The sequence below is a fragment of the Cladophialophora carrionii genome (genome assembly GCF_000365165.1).
Source record: "Cladophialophora carrionii CBS 160.54 unplaced genomic scaffold supercont1.5, whole genome shotgun sequence".
NCBI lineage: Eukaryota > Fungi > Ascomycota > Eurotiomycetes > Chaetothyriales > Herpotrichiellaceae > Cladophialophora > Cladophialophora carrionii.
In genome coordinates, this window is record NW_008481830.1 from 1811761 (window position 1) to 1824997 (window position 13237).

Genomic DNA, 13237 nt, shown 5'->3' on the forward strand with positions numbered 1-13237 from the left:
CCCCCCTTCTCACGATTGGACCAACCCCGCCCCAATGCCCAACCACACCCCGGCCGCGACCGCAAACACGCTCGCCCACTTGGGCCCCCTCAGGCGGAAAACCTCATACACATCCACCGCGCACAAGACCATGCCGCTGAGAAGTAGCGTGCCGGTCTCGCGCAGCTTGAAATCGTACGCCAACTTCCCCACGGCCAAGCCGATGGTCAGATCGCGCGCCCCGAGGAGGACCATGGACGTCTCGACGGCCTGGGAGTGGTTGGCGATGTCTGTGTTGGCGTGTGCGGCGGGCTTGGTCGTCGAGCGCGTCGGGTTCGCGTTGCTCCCTGGCGCGGGACTCGTCGGGTACAGCCCGAATGCCTGTGCGCAGAGGCTCGGGGTCGAGATGGCGAAGGCGCCGAGCCCGATGTAGCTGGCTGAGACGCCTAGGCCGAGCAGCCGCCACGTCGAGGGTGAGACGTCCATGTGGTCGGTTTAATTAATTAAATCGATTGGGTTGGTGTGCAAAGTGTATATAGTGGCCCGAGCTAGAAGGGGAGTTTGAGTCTTGAGGGACGTCCAGACGAGATGAGGCGGAGATGAGAGGCGACGAGATGGGTTGTCGGTTGCCTACGCTGGACGATGTACAGCGTATGGCCTTTGACTTGCTTGCTACCCTGTTGCTCTGTGCTCTGTGCTCTTTATAGCGTGTAGATCGACCGAGAGATGCTACGTGGTGCGATGAGTAGTTAGGCGACGGTCCTTGCCTCCGGAATACAAAGGTGAAGGACACGCTGGATTTCAGATCACTGGACGTTAGACAGTAAGATGCAAGTTATCTGAAGCTACAGTACGAGTACGAGGGAGAAGCTCCTGGGAGTCTCGGATGTGACGTGACGTAACCACTGTGTGCTTGTGGATGCGAATACGAAATACGAAGCCTAGTTGATTAGGCGTCATCGGAAAGAGATTCCGGTGCATTCTGTCCCCAGGGACGACGAGAAGGCCCTCAATTGTCTCCCTGCGGTGCTGCCGTACTACGGTGCTCACGGTTGCTAAGCAGGAAGAGGTTGAGAGCAAGACATACGTCAACACAGCAACAGAGTGTCTCTGGTCTCAGAAGAATTCCACTCGGAGGTCGTCGGTGTGGCGATTCTCTTTGTTCGTGGCCATCACCATTTGCCCACCTATGGCCGTATTCTGTTGAGCTTACCACGAGTACTGTTACCCTTTTCACGCTTTTAATTATCGTTTCCCTCGTGTGACTTGCTCGAGTTGCCTAGAGCTATGACCGCAGCCATAGAGCAAAGCTCGCGAGGTTCTTAGGGTGTTTCCTAGCCAGCCTGCTGGTGGCCCATCGTCTTGTGGCGCTTCGCGTGCGACGCATTTCGGTTCCTTCAGGTCAACACTTCGTGTTTCAGGACGCGTTTTGACCACTTGCCGTTCCTTTCGATGTATGCCGGCTGGTTGGACTGCGGTGGTTTGTTGATGCTGTTGTCGACAATCATGATCCTCGAAGCGGCGACCTTGATGACCCTGATGACCGACCCTCAGCTGCCGAAGTTCTAAGTCCTGATACTTCATGCCCTTGGTGCTGGATTCGGGGGGCAAGCACAGTGGCATTTGGCTGCGATGGTGAGATTCTACTGGTCTCGACGTGTACGGAGACCTATTCGAGTGACGGCACCTGTTCGATCTGCAGTAGTGGTCTTTCCGAGACCGCTGTACACAACAGTCTTGGGCAAGTGGACCAAGGCAATCCTCTTCTGCTTTCGCGACCACGCACCACGGTACTCTCTCATGGGTCTCTCTTCATCCGTTCTAGTAAGGTTGAAGTCTGGGAGTGTCGAAGCAATACCATACTTCTTCCAGCGTGATGCTCCGCACGCGTTCGTACACGTCGATATATATCTTTGACTCCTTAGCATCGGGTACACTTCTGGAAGGTTGCTTGACGACATGCACCGGCATCCGGAGGCACAAGGTGCGGAATATGTGTCAAACGTATTGCGCGCACCAAAACACACACGACCATGCTTGATCGGCTGGTACCGTCAATCACTGCGTTCTCGTGGACAAGTTGCGCAAAGTGCGCAGCTCAGATGCATTCACCGAGAACACGGGGATTTCCACGTCACCGACCCTCCCTACGTCGTCATTGTGGCAGGGAAAGAACATGACGATTTGCATGTTATCAAACTCTCTACGACTGTCATTGTGAGAGAAGTACCGGACGCCTTGCGGCTCCTTTAAGATCTGCTGAAAGGTTCGTGCTGGACCCAACCCTGCCGAATGCCGGCCATTTGTTCTTCTTTCGTGAAGCAGACGATACAGCTCATGGCGAGGATCCATTGATCTGTTGAACTCCCACGGTTTACCTTGGTCTTACCAAGTATCTGCTATCGAAGGAATACTGTTTTGGTCTTCTTGGCTCCAGATCTCTCTCCTGGTCAGTCCGTTGTGAAGAATAGTCCACAAAACAAGGATGGACTGCTGCTTTTCTCATTTTGATGTAAACTATAGATGCTCTGGCGCGTGCCCGCTCGAGGATCTGGAGGGAACCATGAAGGAGCTAGAAAAACCCCCCCAAGGAATCGCGTAAATCCCCAGGAAGGTTTGCAGCGGATATACCGCTGCCACTGGCGGAACATACCCGCAACTTTGTTGCGCGGGTCTCGGACCCAGAAGTCAAGGAGGGGCGGATGGCCATTCACGGTCACGACCACCTCGTCATTGTCGACGCTGAACACCACTGCCTCTTCCAGGCGGCCAATTCGGATCGCAGCCTCAGGGTCTGGTTGTGCCAGCCGGGCTCCGTCCTCTTGGACTGTGATCAATTAGGGGGGGACCTCCGTCCGAAGCACGCCTACACCCATCGACCACAGATGCTAGTTTGATGTTTTTCCTTGCCGCTCGTGGTTCCAACCTGTTGAGTGCTTACCCAATGACCTGGGAAACAGTGTGCATGGAGCAAAGACTGCCGTGAGCAATACTGAGCGGACCTACTGTTGGACTTTCAGCACTCCGCTTGGACGCGGTCGTGGGCATTTTCCTTTGCTAAGTCGATGTATGAGGTTGTTGTGCCGCCAACATGCGTGATGTTGTTGGATTGTCTTCTAGCTGCCGCGGTGATGCGCATCGTTGACACCTCAGAAGCTGTAAAGGTCTTTCCCTGGTGGTGTTTGCAGGGCCTTCTACATGCAAATATCGTGAAGGGTATTGGCGCGAGGTGCAAGGCGCTGTTTCATGGCTGCGTCAATCTGTCCTCGTTGGATGAGATACGTGCTCATTGCGAACGCCACCGAGTGACAGCCATGGATTGCACAGGTATTGTGCCCCACGTCAAAAAAGTCCACGAATGTCGGCAGACCGCGAATGGGTCGTGTAGGGTAGTCCCTTCTAAAGAATCCAGTCGGGACTTGGCAACGAAAGCCAGCAAAGCGGAAGCTGCGCTTGGTGTTGTCGTCCAAATAGAGCCGAGGGCGGAGGCTGCATGTCTGCCACGAATGCTGGTGGCCCTTGGGTTGCGAGAGACCTTCGTCCTCAGGCCACCGAACGCTCGATAGTGTTGCTACCAACTATTATGGCGTAACAGCTTTAAGTCCAGGTGGATTCGAAAAGCCTGACCGACACTGGCGTCGTGGATTCCGATCTCTCCATCACCTGGAAGAAAATACTGTGGAAGGACTTGTGCCTTTCGAACAGCGTGTTAGACTCCCATTTTCTGCTCATCGGTCCTCCAACGATGACAGATGGACTTGATTCTCAATGGCTGAAGCATGCCACTGCGCATGATCCACGTCTTCATATCACCAGTGATCACTGTTCGGTGTCTATGCCTTTGTGATCGATTCTGCCAATTCACAAGCCTCCTTGTTCATAGCCTTTTCGGAGGTTTTTTCCAGGTGGAATCTACTTTAGGAAATGCTGTTGTGGTCCAGGCCATAACTGCAGGTCCGTCATCGCACTCTTCCAAGGTTTCAGGTCCTCTGCCAACGTTCTTCTCTTGGGGGTCGTCGAAGTAATATACTCTTGGTGCAGAGTCTCAGTCGAGCCTATTGTCAGCCGATAAGATGTGAAGGAGAGCATCTTTGAGAGCGAGCTCGAGACCACAATGCAGGACGTAGGCACGTTCAGAGCCAGAAGTTCTTCCAGCTCGACATCCAGCCTCTTCCATTCGCGAACTCCACTCCAAGTACTCTGTAGTCATGCCATATATATATATAGATCATGTTCACTTTCTTCGCCCGACGAGAACAACAACCGTCCACTGCGTCCCCTGCATCCCATCGGATAATATCCGAACGCCACTCCTCATCTTCATCGTCCGTCTCTGGTCGCTCTTCGTCCCGGTCGGGTAGACAGCCGACGAATTCGCTCTCTCTTGTCGGTGCCATCCAGCGAAATCCGGGCACGCGACTGAGAACTTACTAGATTTGACGGAGGGATAGCCCCACACGAGGGAAAATGGGCTGCTGTCCAAAACAAGTTTGAAGTCGTCTCCGAGTTGCTCTTGATGCTGGACGCACTTCACCAAGATTTCGCCGATCGTCTCTACCGGCTAGTTCTCTTCCTCTCGGCTAAGCGCGTCGAATATTGTAGAAAAGGCGGTATAGTGGTTGAAGAGATGTTTTTCGAGTAGGGTGTCCAATAAGTCCCTTGCGAGTTGCGGCCTCGGAGTAGGTAACTCGAGTTTACATGCGAGACTCCAAGGATGATAGAGTATGAATGCGAGTTCAATATAGTTCTCCTTGCCCCAAGAGAGAAAGGACCGGTCGTCTGTGGCAGGGCTCAGTCGCCGAGGAACATCGTGAGACGAAGTGGTTCCGCAGTCAATCAAGGGCAGTTTTCCGTTCCCATTTATTTCGTCCGGATAGATGAGCTGTACTTCTCCTCGGCGCCCCATGTCCAGGACTCTCCTGGTGGTAGAAATATTGGCAACCCCGGTAGAGATCGCATGTCGATATCCGGCACAGACCATAGATTGGTCGGGCTATGGGAGAGGCTTTTCAAGAACCCAATATGGTATTTGGGTCGCGTAGGGGGACGGCGACTACAGTACAACCCTGCGCTCATGTCTGTACTCACAAAGTGATCCGAGAGCATTTGACGCTTTGAACGTCTGCTGTCCCTGAGTTCAGCGGCACGAGAGGGGCCGTGCAGTCCTCGCACTGAGTTTTCTTTCCTGCGCCGATCACATCTTATTCTTTTCGTAAACCCAGTTCGGGCTCTTTTCATCATAGCCGTCGTGAGCCGCGGGGCGTCTCCCTGGGTTCGTAGCGAGCATCTAAGTCAAGAGGCTTAACGGTCCAGCACAAAGCGCTCAGAAGTTACGCCTTGCTAGGCGATCTCCAGAGGTTGTGGACCTCTCCTTGACGTTGTCCGAGCACTTCAGTGCTGAGCAGAGCTCTTCGGCCTCGCTGCTGTGCTGGCTGGTGCTATTCTCGTTAGCTTAAAACTTTCCACCATTAGGACCGTCTTCCTCTCGGTCAAGCGAGGTCGATGTCCGGACGAGGCCGGCCCCGCTCTGGCGTGGTATCATCAACTCTGGTATCTTGAATGCATAGGCCGGAAGTTTAGAGAAGCGGAGGGCCCCGACACGTCGCCAAAGAAGTGGTATTAGTGTAGGTTGAGACGTAAGTGAATAATTCGTGCCAATACCGGGTGGACGGCGTCACACTCGGGAGCGAGAACAGAGTGCCGTCGGTGAGGAGAATGGGATGTCGACACGAAAGTTACCCCTGCGGTGTTGGTATATATATATATCGACGGCCCTGAATCGGGGGCATGCTGCGGCCGAAACGGCTCCCATGGGCTAGTTGCACATCTCGAAATGTAAACCCGCAACAGCGGGGTCCATAGGGCCGCGGAACCGTGCTGCCGACCATAAGAGACGTCCCTGGATGACACACATAGTGCTGACAAGGAGGGACATTCTTAGATCGTCCATGTGACATACTCAGTGCAAACGTCCATCAGACCGCGTAAGAGGAAAGTCTCGTTGCTGGAAACGAAAAGGGTAGTGCTGGGAGACCAATCGAATGCTCTCAAAACGTGTGGAGTAGATCACAATTCGACCGACATTTGTACTAAGGGTTACTGGACCCAGGACAAGTGCGATCGTTTGGCATCGAACATCATCTTCATGACGCCTTGGACGATCGTAGGCTGCAACACAACAGTATGCGAAGAGTAAGGTATCGATCCGATTGTCTGTGATGGCGCTGCGTGATGGTCTCTCAGTGTGACTAAGACAGTTCGGCCACTGTCACTCGAAGTCCCAAGGACGTCTCCGTGGAATGCTGGTCGAGTCTTACGCAGTTCGACCTGGTCTCTAGTCAGCCAACGGCCGGTCGTGTGGGCCGCTATTCACACGACAACATGCCGTCGTCTTACACCCCGGCCTTCCGAAGTATAGCGTGGTAGTGATGAACCGGCCACGCGGGAGAGTGCGTAGTAGGGAATTTAGGAATGATAAGTCAACTCCCAGGACTTCTTCATCCAATTGCCCTAGCAATGTTCCCAGTCAACGAAGAATATGGCTGGAATGGCTGGTAATACCACTCCCTGGCTGGAAGTGCGGCAGGACTTCCACGAGCAAACATGTCTCTTCAACATTCAACTGCGTGTACCACGGTGAAACACTCCCTCGCGTTGTTTGGTATGTCTGAGTCCTGACTGACAAGCAAAAGTATTCATTGAGGCGCTGTTAGGGATCATAGATCCATGAGCCAGCAGCCCGGATTGACCACTTGGGGCTGTCCTGACAGCACGTTCCATGACGCATCAAGATTGCTGCGAGTGAATCTCCGTTTTATATGTGTGATTGTAGCGGCACATGGATCCCGTCGGAATGAAGATCTTCTTCGTTCATGAAAAGTCTGCAGAGGAAGAGTCCTCGGTGTAGGTTCGTACTTGGCACAATTCGGTCTGGTAGAACACCTGTTCCACAAATGGGAATAGAAGGATCGCGAAGGTCCATTCTGCTGGTGTAATTGGAACCAGTTACACAGCCTTGCCAGGCTGTTACCCTGTCCAGGCGCATGTTGGTGGGTAGATGGCGAGAGCAATTGGCCGGAGTTTTCTACACCCCAAAGGTAGGCTTCGGCTTCGGCTTTCGCTTGTCCGTTTCGACGATAGATGGCGAAAGCCGCTTGTCAGTTGCCAAATCTGTTTTCCAAGCTCACATGACACCGGCAGGATATGGACGGTCACGAATGACTTCGAACGTAGCTCCTCGGTCGATTCCAGGAACGGAACGACCGCGAGATGCAAATGTTCCGTTGCTTCTCGCAGATCTCAAGGCGGGTAGGCCCCATCCTCTCCGCCTTCTGCTAGGATTTGAAAGGTAGCGACCGCGCTTGTTCGATTCGTCAAGCACCGAGCTCTCGTTCACCGACGCGATGGCCAGTCAAGACGTCGGTGTCGAGGAAGGGGTGCAGGGAGGCCGACTCGATACGGAGATGCCAGCGCCTCCCCATGGCTTCTGGACTACTGTAGACGGGGTTGTTTGTAGCGCTCCATCCTTCGGTTAGTGGGAAGAGGCGATGATCGCCAGAACAATTTTGCAACCCAGCCCACAGGTTTTCGAACATCCGGCTGTCAACCGCTGAAAGCTTCCACACTGGCGGCACCGACCTTTGGAATAAGAGCTCGGTCCTCCTGCAGGGAAGCCTCGTCTTCTTGCTCCCTTTGTTGCGTTGATAAGCCTTCTGTTCCTTTAGCCTTCTGTTCCTTTAGCCTTCTGTTCCTTTAGCCTTCTTTTCTCGACGACTTCTGTAGCGACGGCTTCAAGCTGTTCCTCGGAAAGGTCAAACTTGACAATGACTCCGTCACCGAGAGGGTTGTGCGTGCAGAGCCCACGATAGGTGAAAGTTCCCTCGGCCAACGGCAACAATCCCCTATCTTGTAGTCTTTGTTGGTAGGTTTCATTGCCCAGAATGCTCATCGTGCGGACTCCCGCATTATCCACTCATGGCGGAAATGGAGGGAGTTGGTGTCATCCCGTACCACCCACCGATGTGTATTGAGCTGTAAGTCGCCACCAAGGACAATCACCGAGCAGAGGTTGAACTTTGCTGGGAAGAACGGGTAGAGAGAATGTCAGTTGTAAGATACAAGGTCGATACAGGCTCGTTAAGATAGGAATTCTGAGTTCTCGACGGCGCGGTCTGGAGACGTGAAGCACCTCCCTTCCCGGCAAACTCCACTCCCCGGATTTGGCGCTAAGCTTGAGATTTATGACGCCCGTGACCAAACGCGAGGGCGAGCCCCGTGTACCGGAAGTAGAGCAACGCTGCCGTAGCAATCCGTCAGTAGTCGAGTCTCTGCCCAACGGTGCCCTGCCGAAGCAGTACGGGATCGGGCCCTGAAGGTCGTGTCTGCTTGATCTCTATGTCTCGTGCAGATGTAGATGACTTCTGATGTGCCGCAGCAGCGGCATACTGCTTGCTGACAGCCCAGGTATGTGACACCAGCATGCGACACAGCAACGATCAGGTGCGAACCTGCCGCGCGACCTCACTCTGCAGTTGCGCGTTTACCCTCCTGGCAGTGGCGGCAACTGTTGTGACCCGCAGGGCACTCGTAGTGGACTCGGGTTGCTGCTAGAACGCCACCCTGACTGGTTAGAGCTTGCATCGACCGACTGCCGCGCTTGATTCGGTTGCGATTCGGGGTGGCGGAGTCACGCGTGTCGTCGGGCTGGTCTGTAACGCATCGCACGTGAGTAGTGTGAGTGACAGAATGAGAAACCGAAGATGGAGGTGCAAAAGGGCAGGTCATACACTTTGCTGGGTGGATGCAACGCGAATGGACTCAGGAAGGAGTTGTGTGCATCAGGACATACTGGAGTGGGTATAGGATATATATAGAGAGCGAAGTCCGCAAGCACCAACGAGTCAGATGCGGGATGAGGGAAGAAACCGAGAAGCCAGATGAGCAGAGGGCAAAGGAGGTATTTGTCCTTTCGAGAAGCGCCCCCGGACAGTCATATCGAACGCAGATTAACTGGCCCATTACCATCGGTGAGTCAGGCCTGGAATCGTCTGTCACAAGGATGGCCTAACCTGCCACATCACGACGAAGAATCCCTCGCAAGCAGCGAATTTCTTCACACAGGTAATGAAATCAGGGAATGACGGGACTCACTGATAGAACAGATACATTACCTGATGAGTCATTCTGTAAGTCCACGAGATACATCGAGGCGTCATCTCCTCTCCGGTTCCCCTCGCTGACATTCCCGCCTTCTGTACTTCAACTTTCATGAACAACAGTGACGATGTATGTCTTCCCATCCTGTCCTGTGGCAGTCACCACAAGTTGCTGTCCTTCAAAGTCCTCTTCCCGATGACCGACCCCCACTTCTTCCTTGAAGTGGCTGTACCAGTCCTGCTTACGGTCACCACTTACCAACTCATATCTGGCAGCAGTGACAGCCGATTGCCGAGACAGATGGATCCCTCGTATCTCGGTATGCGTTGCTCCATCCGCGGACTGGACTGTGCGAAGAACATAGAACAAATTGTCCGTGACCCTGCCATCGCCTGGTTTCGAGCGAACGCCTAAGGTGTTGGGAGTGGTCTCGATTTCGACGTCATGAATCTCGTCGCCTTTAGAGGCGTGAACGACGACGTTTTCTCCATGCTTCCAGTCCGAGGAGGGGTTTGTCAGGTCATTCTGCACGTACTCGCTCAGTGAAGTTCGAGAGATTCCTTCGTCATCGAGCCGATGAAGTGCGGCCTTTTGAGCGGAGTCGAGGTCGGTGTAGGTGCCACAGATCTCAGTAAGAATCGAAGGTAGAGACCCAGCCTTCACGGTAGTCCGCTTGATGTGAAAGAGATCAGGGACGAGGGACGGGCGTCGCTGCATGATGGTCCTGTCTCGTCTGTGACTTGAAGCCTTCGAAACGATGCTTTCACAGTTGTCCTGGAAGAAGGTAGTTTGGCGAGAGGTGAAGACCAAAGCATATCAGAGTGCGGCCACCCCTCTTTAGAGTCATTGCGGTGCCTTCCACCCTTCCAAGCCCAAGAAATGAGGGGACGCATATCACATGGACTCACCAAGGCTCAATCAAAGCCTTGGATGAGGAAACAAAGCTCAACCCCGCAACTTGTTCCTGGGGTGCGTCGTTCGACGCAGGGCCCGAACACGAGGTCGGAAGAGTCATGGCCCACGCCAGTGTGTAAGCTACACACGCGAGCCAACCATAGCATTTCTTAGAAGCTGGCGCGGGCGCAGATCATTTGTTGGTAACGATGATAGCCTGCGAAGAAAGTGAACACGAAGTCGTGGAAAGGGTGAGCCGTTGTGGGTCTGCACAGCAGATACTGTGATTGGCCGAAACAAACAGCCAATAATGTTGGAGGATTGGCTTGCTGCTGAATCGAGCTTCAGATTTCGAGATTTCGACAATTGAAGAACGACGCGGTTCAAATCTGGCTCTCCATCACACCCCTGCGCCTCCGCCAATATGCCACCGACAGCCTGTAGGCTCGTCGCCATCCCCTTGCCTCCTCCATTCCTCCTCCCTCGCTCAGTAATCCGAAAGTCAATCAACACCGCTCAGAAACGGTGCATGGGCATCCGTTCAATAGACAGAAACCCAACGCCAAACCCGTACAACGTCGTCCCAGGCATCGAGCCTCTACACGCTACCCCCGCTGCTGCCTTCCAGCGGAAACTCATAGCGGACGCGCTTCCCTTACGAACAGGAGCACTTGCGATCAAGAAGGGTATGACCGCGGTCTACGATGTCGAATCCGGAACGAGAATAGCCTGCACAGTGCTACAGCTAGATCGGAATCAAGTTGTCAGTCACAAAACACGAAAGAGGCACGGCTATTATGCCGTCTGTGTCGGCAGCGGCACGATAAACCCGAAGAATCTCACAAAACCCCTGCTGGGGCATTACTCCGTTCAGGGAGTAAGTCCGAAGAGGTATCAAAAGGAATTCCGTGTTCGCGGAGCAGAGGGCCTATTACCTGTGGGCGAAGAGATCCGAGCGGACTGGTTTGCTGTGGGCCAGTACGTGGACACGCGGTCGAATTGCAAAGGCAAAGGCTTCGCAGGCCCAATGAAGAGATGGGGGTTTGGCGGTCAACCACGAAGTCACGGTCATTCGCTCAGTCACAGATCGCACGGATCAGTCGGTCCCAGTCAAGGCGGTGGTAGTCGTGTGTATCCAGGCAAAAAGATGGCCGGAAATATGGGTGGCCAGAGAAATACAGTCCAGAGCCTGAAAGTTTTACAATCGGATGCGGAAAACGGAATTGTGGTGGTTCATGGTGAGTGTCAAGTTCGTCCGTGCAGGGGCTTTGGCAATGCTAATAAGTCTTCCTAGGCGCCGTCAGTGGTCCAAAGGGATGTCTGGTCGTCATCCAGGACGCCCTGAAAAAGCCCTGGATTGAACCTCCTCCCCTCCCGAGCTCGCGCGTGCCTGAAACCAAAGCGGCGGAAAAGATTCCGGCGTGATAGTGGTGTCTCAGTGCGCGCATCTGTACCAACACACCATATCGCAGACATCTGTTAGCGGGACAATTCCTTGGCCATTGACTACTGTCATCTGGTTCGGGGGTGTTACACCTTCCCATACTCCAGCCACTGCTTCTAGCAAGCCCTAATCACGCCCCTTTGTATTGATATCGCATCCCACGCAGCTCGCTCAACCCGGTCTCAATCTCCGCCATACTCCGCTTCGCCATGAAGACCATCCCAAAAATAACACCCGGAAGCAGTAGAAACAGCCACAGACCCTCTGGCACATCACTCCGCGACCAATAACCCCAAGAAGCAAGGAACAACAATGCGCAGATGAATGCGTTGAGGTAGGGTAAGTACTGGTTGATGGGGCTTTGATCAGAAGTCAAGAGGAAGGGTGTCTGAGAACCGCTGTAATTCCGTCGCTGCCGAGCAGATGACGCGATTCGTGGAAGGTTGGACAAAGACCCTAGGGGTGTCGAAACAGGTACCATGTACATTATGTAGGCACTGGAGATGAGCGAGGTGATGCCCAACAGACATAGGAGAACCATTGTTCCTGAGGTTGATTTGGATAGATACCATAGAAACGGCAGGAGGATGACGAGCGGAAGACATGTGAACACCGTGGTGTAGATCTCATTTGTCGACGTCTCTGATGCCTGAAGGTTTTGTAAAAGAAGCTCTTGTTCTATCGATCAGTTAGCGTCAATCAACTCGTTGTAATGGTTTGAAAAACAGTAGTAGCAGGCCCAAAGCACAAGAGCATATACGCTCACATACCTTCTTCGTCCATGGCCTCCTGCGACCCGTCTCCGTCGTCATCAGAGGGGTACTTGAAGGCTTTCCTAAGCCTTGTAGAGTCCATGTTGACATGGGGTCGAGAAGTCTGAGAGAAATCCATCCGTTTCAAGGCAGGGCTTACTCGTGCGTCAGAAATGCAGCTCGACGGCGTCCGAAGGTTGTGCCTCTAAAAGATTGCAAACACTCCATGAGCTTCGGTCCGTGAGGCAACTTGTCCAGATCAAAGTCTTCCAGGCATCAAGCAGCGAATGTCCTCAACCTTTGTCCACCAGGTCATGCGAGCCTACCGGTACGGAAGATGGTGCCTCCGATTCCTCGCCAAGACGCTAAATTCTGTCTTCTAAATTGTGGCCTTTGTTCCTGACCTGCCCACATGTGTTTTCCAAGGCCGAGCACTGGATCCTCCTGCTGTCGATTTCAAGCAGGATATCCTCATGAGAATGACTTGCGCTGAACGCAGAAGTTACGGCCGTCCTGTCTCGGGAGATTGCCGGGATAGTGCCCCAGACGACACAGGCACTCCGGAAATGTCCTCTGTCTGACCGAAACCTCCTCCAGGTCCTCTGCCACCTATCTGCCACCACATTCAAATGAGGTCTCCAGGAGCAGCAGATTGTCTTTGCGAGCTTTCACGTATGGGCCCTATATCAGTTAAAGAAGCTGGGTGTGTAAGGACATGTTCGTATATGGCCATCCAAGGAGTGCCTCCTCGACGGCGAACTAGACGCTTGAGAAAAGCACATGGACCTTTCATTTACGTAGCTACGGCAGGATGTGATAGTGACAACGGGTACCTGAGCGAGGTGGGTTCGAATCACTTCAAGGCTCGTCAGAGCCCCTTAGGCCAGCAAGAAACCCAGACGAACCTTTCAGTGCTGGTAGCCTCTATTGGGGAGAAAGCCGAGAGGTATTGAACGAGCTGAATACGTTCGATACGCGTACTACAGGACCTGGATTGCTTTCTCTGCCAACA

General features: G+C 53.5%; 4 protein-coding genes across 4 annotated transcripts; 1 reads left to right on the forward strand and 3 right to left on the reverse strand.

Moving 5' to 3' along the window:
• Positions 1-9: 9 nt before the first annotated feature.
• On the reverse strand, positions 10-465 carry G647_06484 (uncharacterized protein; the record flags this gene model as incomplete). The annotated part of the gene is made up of 1 exon (XM_008730804.1): positions 10-465. The coding sequence occupies one exon, from the start codon at positions 463-465 to the stop codon at positions 10-12; it is 456 nt and encodes a 151-aa protein (XP_008729026.1).
• An 8772-nt stretch (positions 466-9237) lies between these two features.
• Positions 9238-9852, reverse strand: G647_06485 (uncharacterized protein; the record flags this gene model as incomplete). Its single annotated transcript, XM_008730805.1, has 1 exon — positions 9238-9852. The coding sequence occupies one exon, from the start codon at positions 9850-9852 to the stop codon at positions 9238-9240; it is 615 nt and encodes a 204-aa protein (XP_008729027.1).
• Positions 9853-10453: 601 nt separating this feature from the next.
• On the forward strand, positions 10454-11454 carry G647_06486 (50S ribosomal protein L3; the record flags this gene model as incomplete). Its single annotated transcript, XM_008730806.1, has 2 exons — positions 10454-11267; positions 11324-11454. The coding sequence occupies 2 exons, from the start codon at positions 10454-10456 to the stop codon at positions 11452-11454; spliced, it is 945 nt and encodes a 314-aa protein (XP_008729028.1).
• Positions 11455-11603: 149 nt separating this feature from the next.
• On the reverse strand, positions 11604-12328 carry G647_06487 (uncharacterized protein; the record flags this gene model as incomplete). Its single annotated transcript, XM_008730807.1, has 2 exons — positions 11604-12151; positions 12244-12328. The coding sequence occupies 2 exons, from the start codon at positions 12326-12328 to the stop codon at positions 11604-11606; spliced, it is 633 nt and encodes a 210-aa protein (XP_008729029.1).
• Positions 12329-13237: the final 909 nt, after the last annotated feature.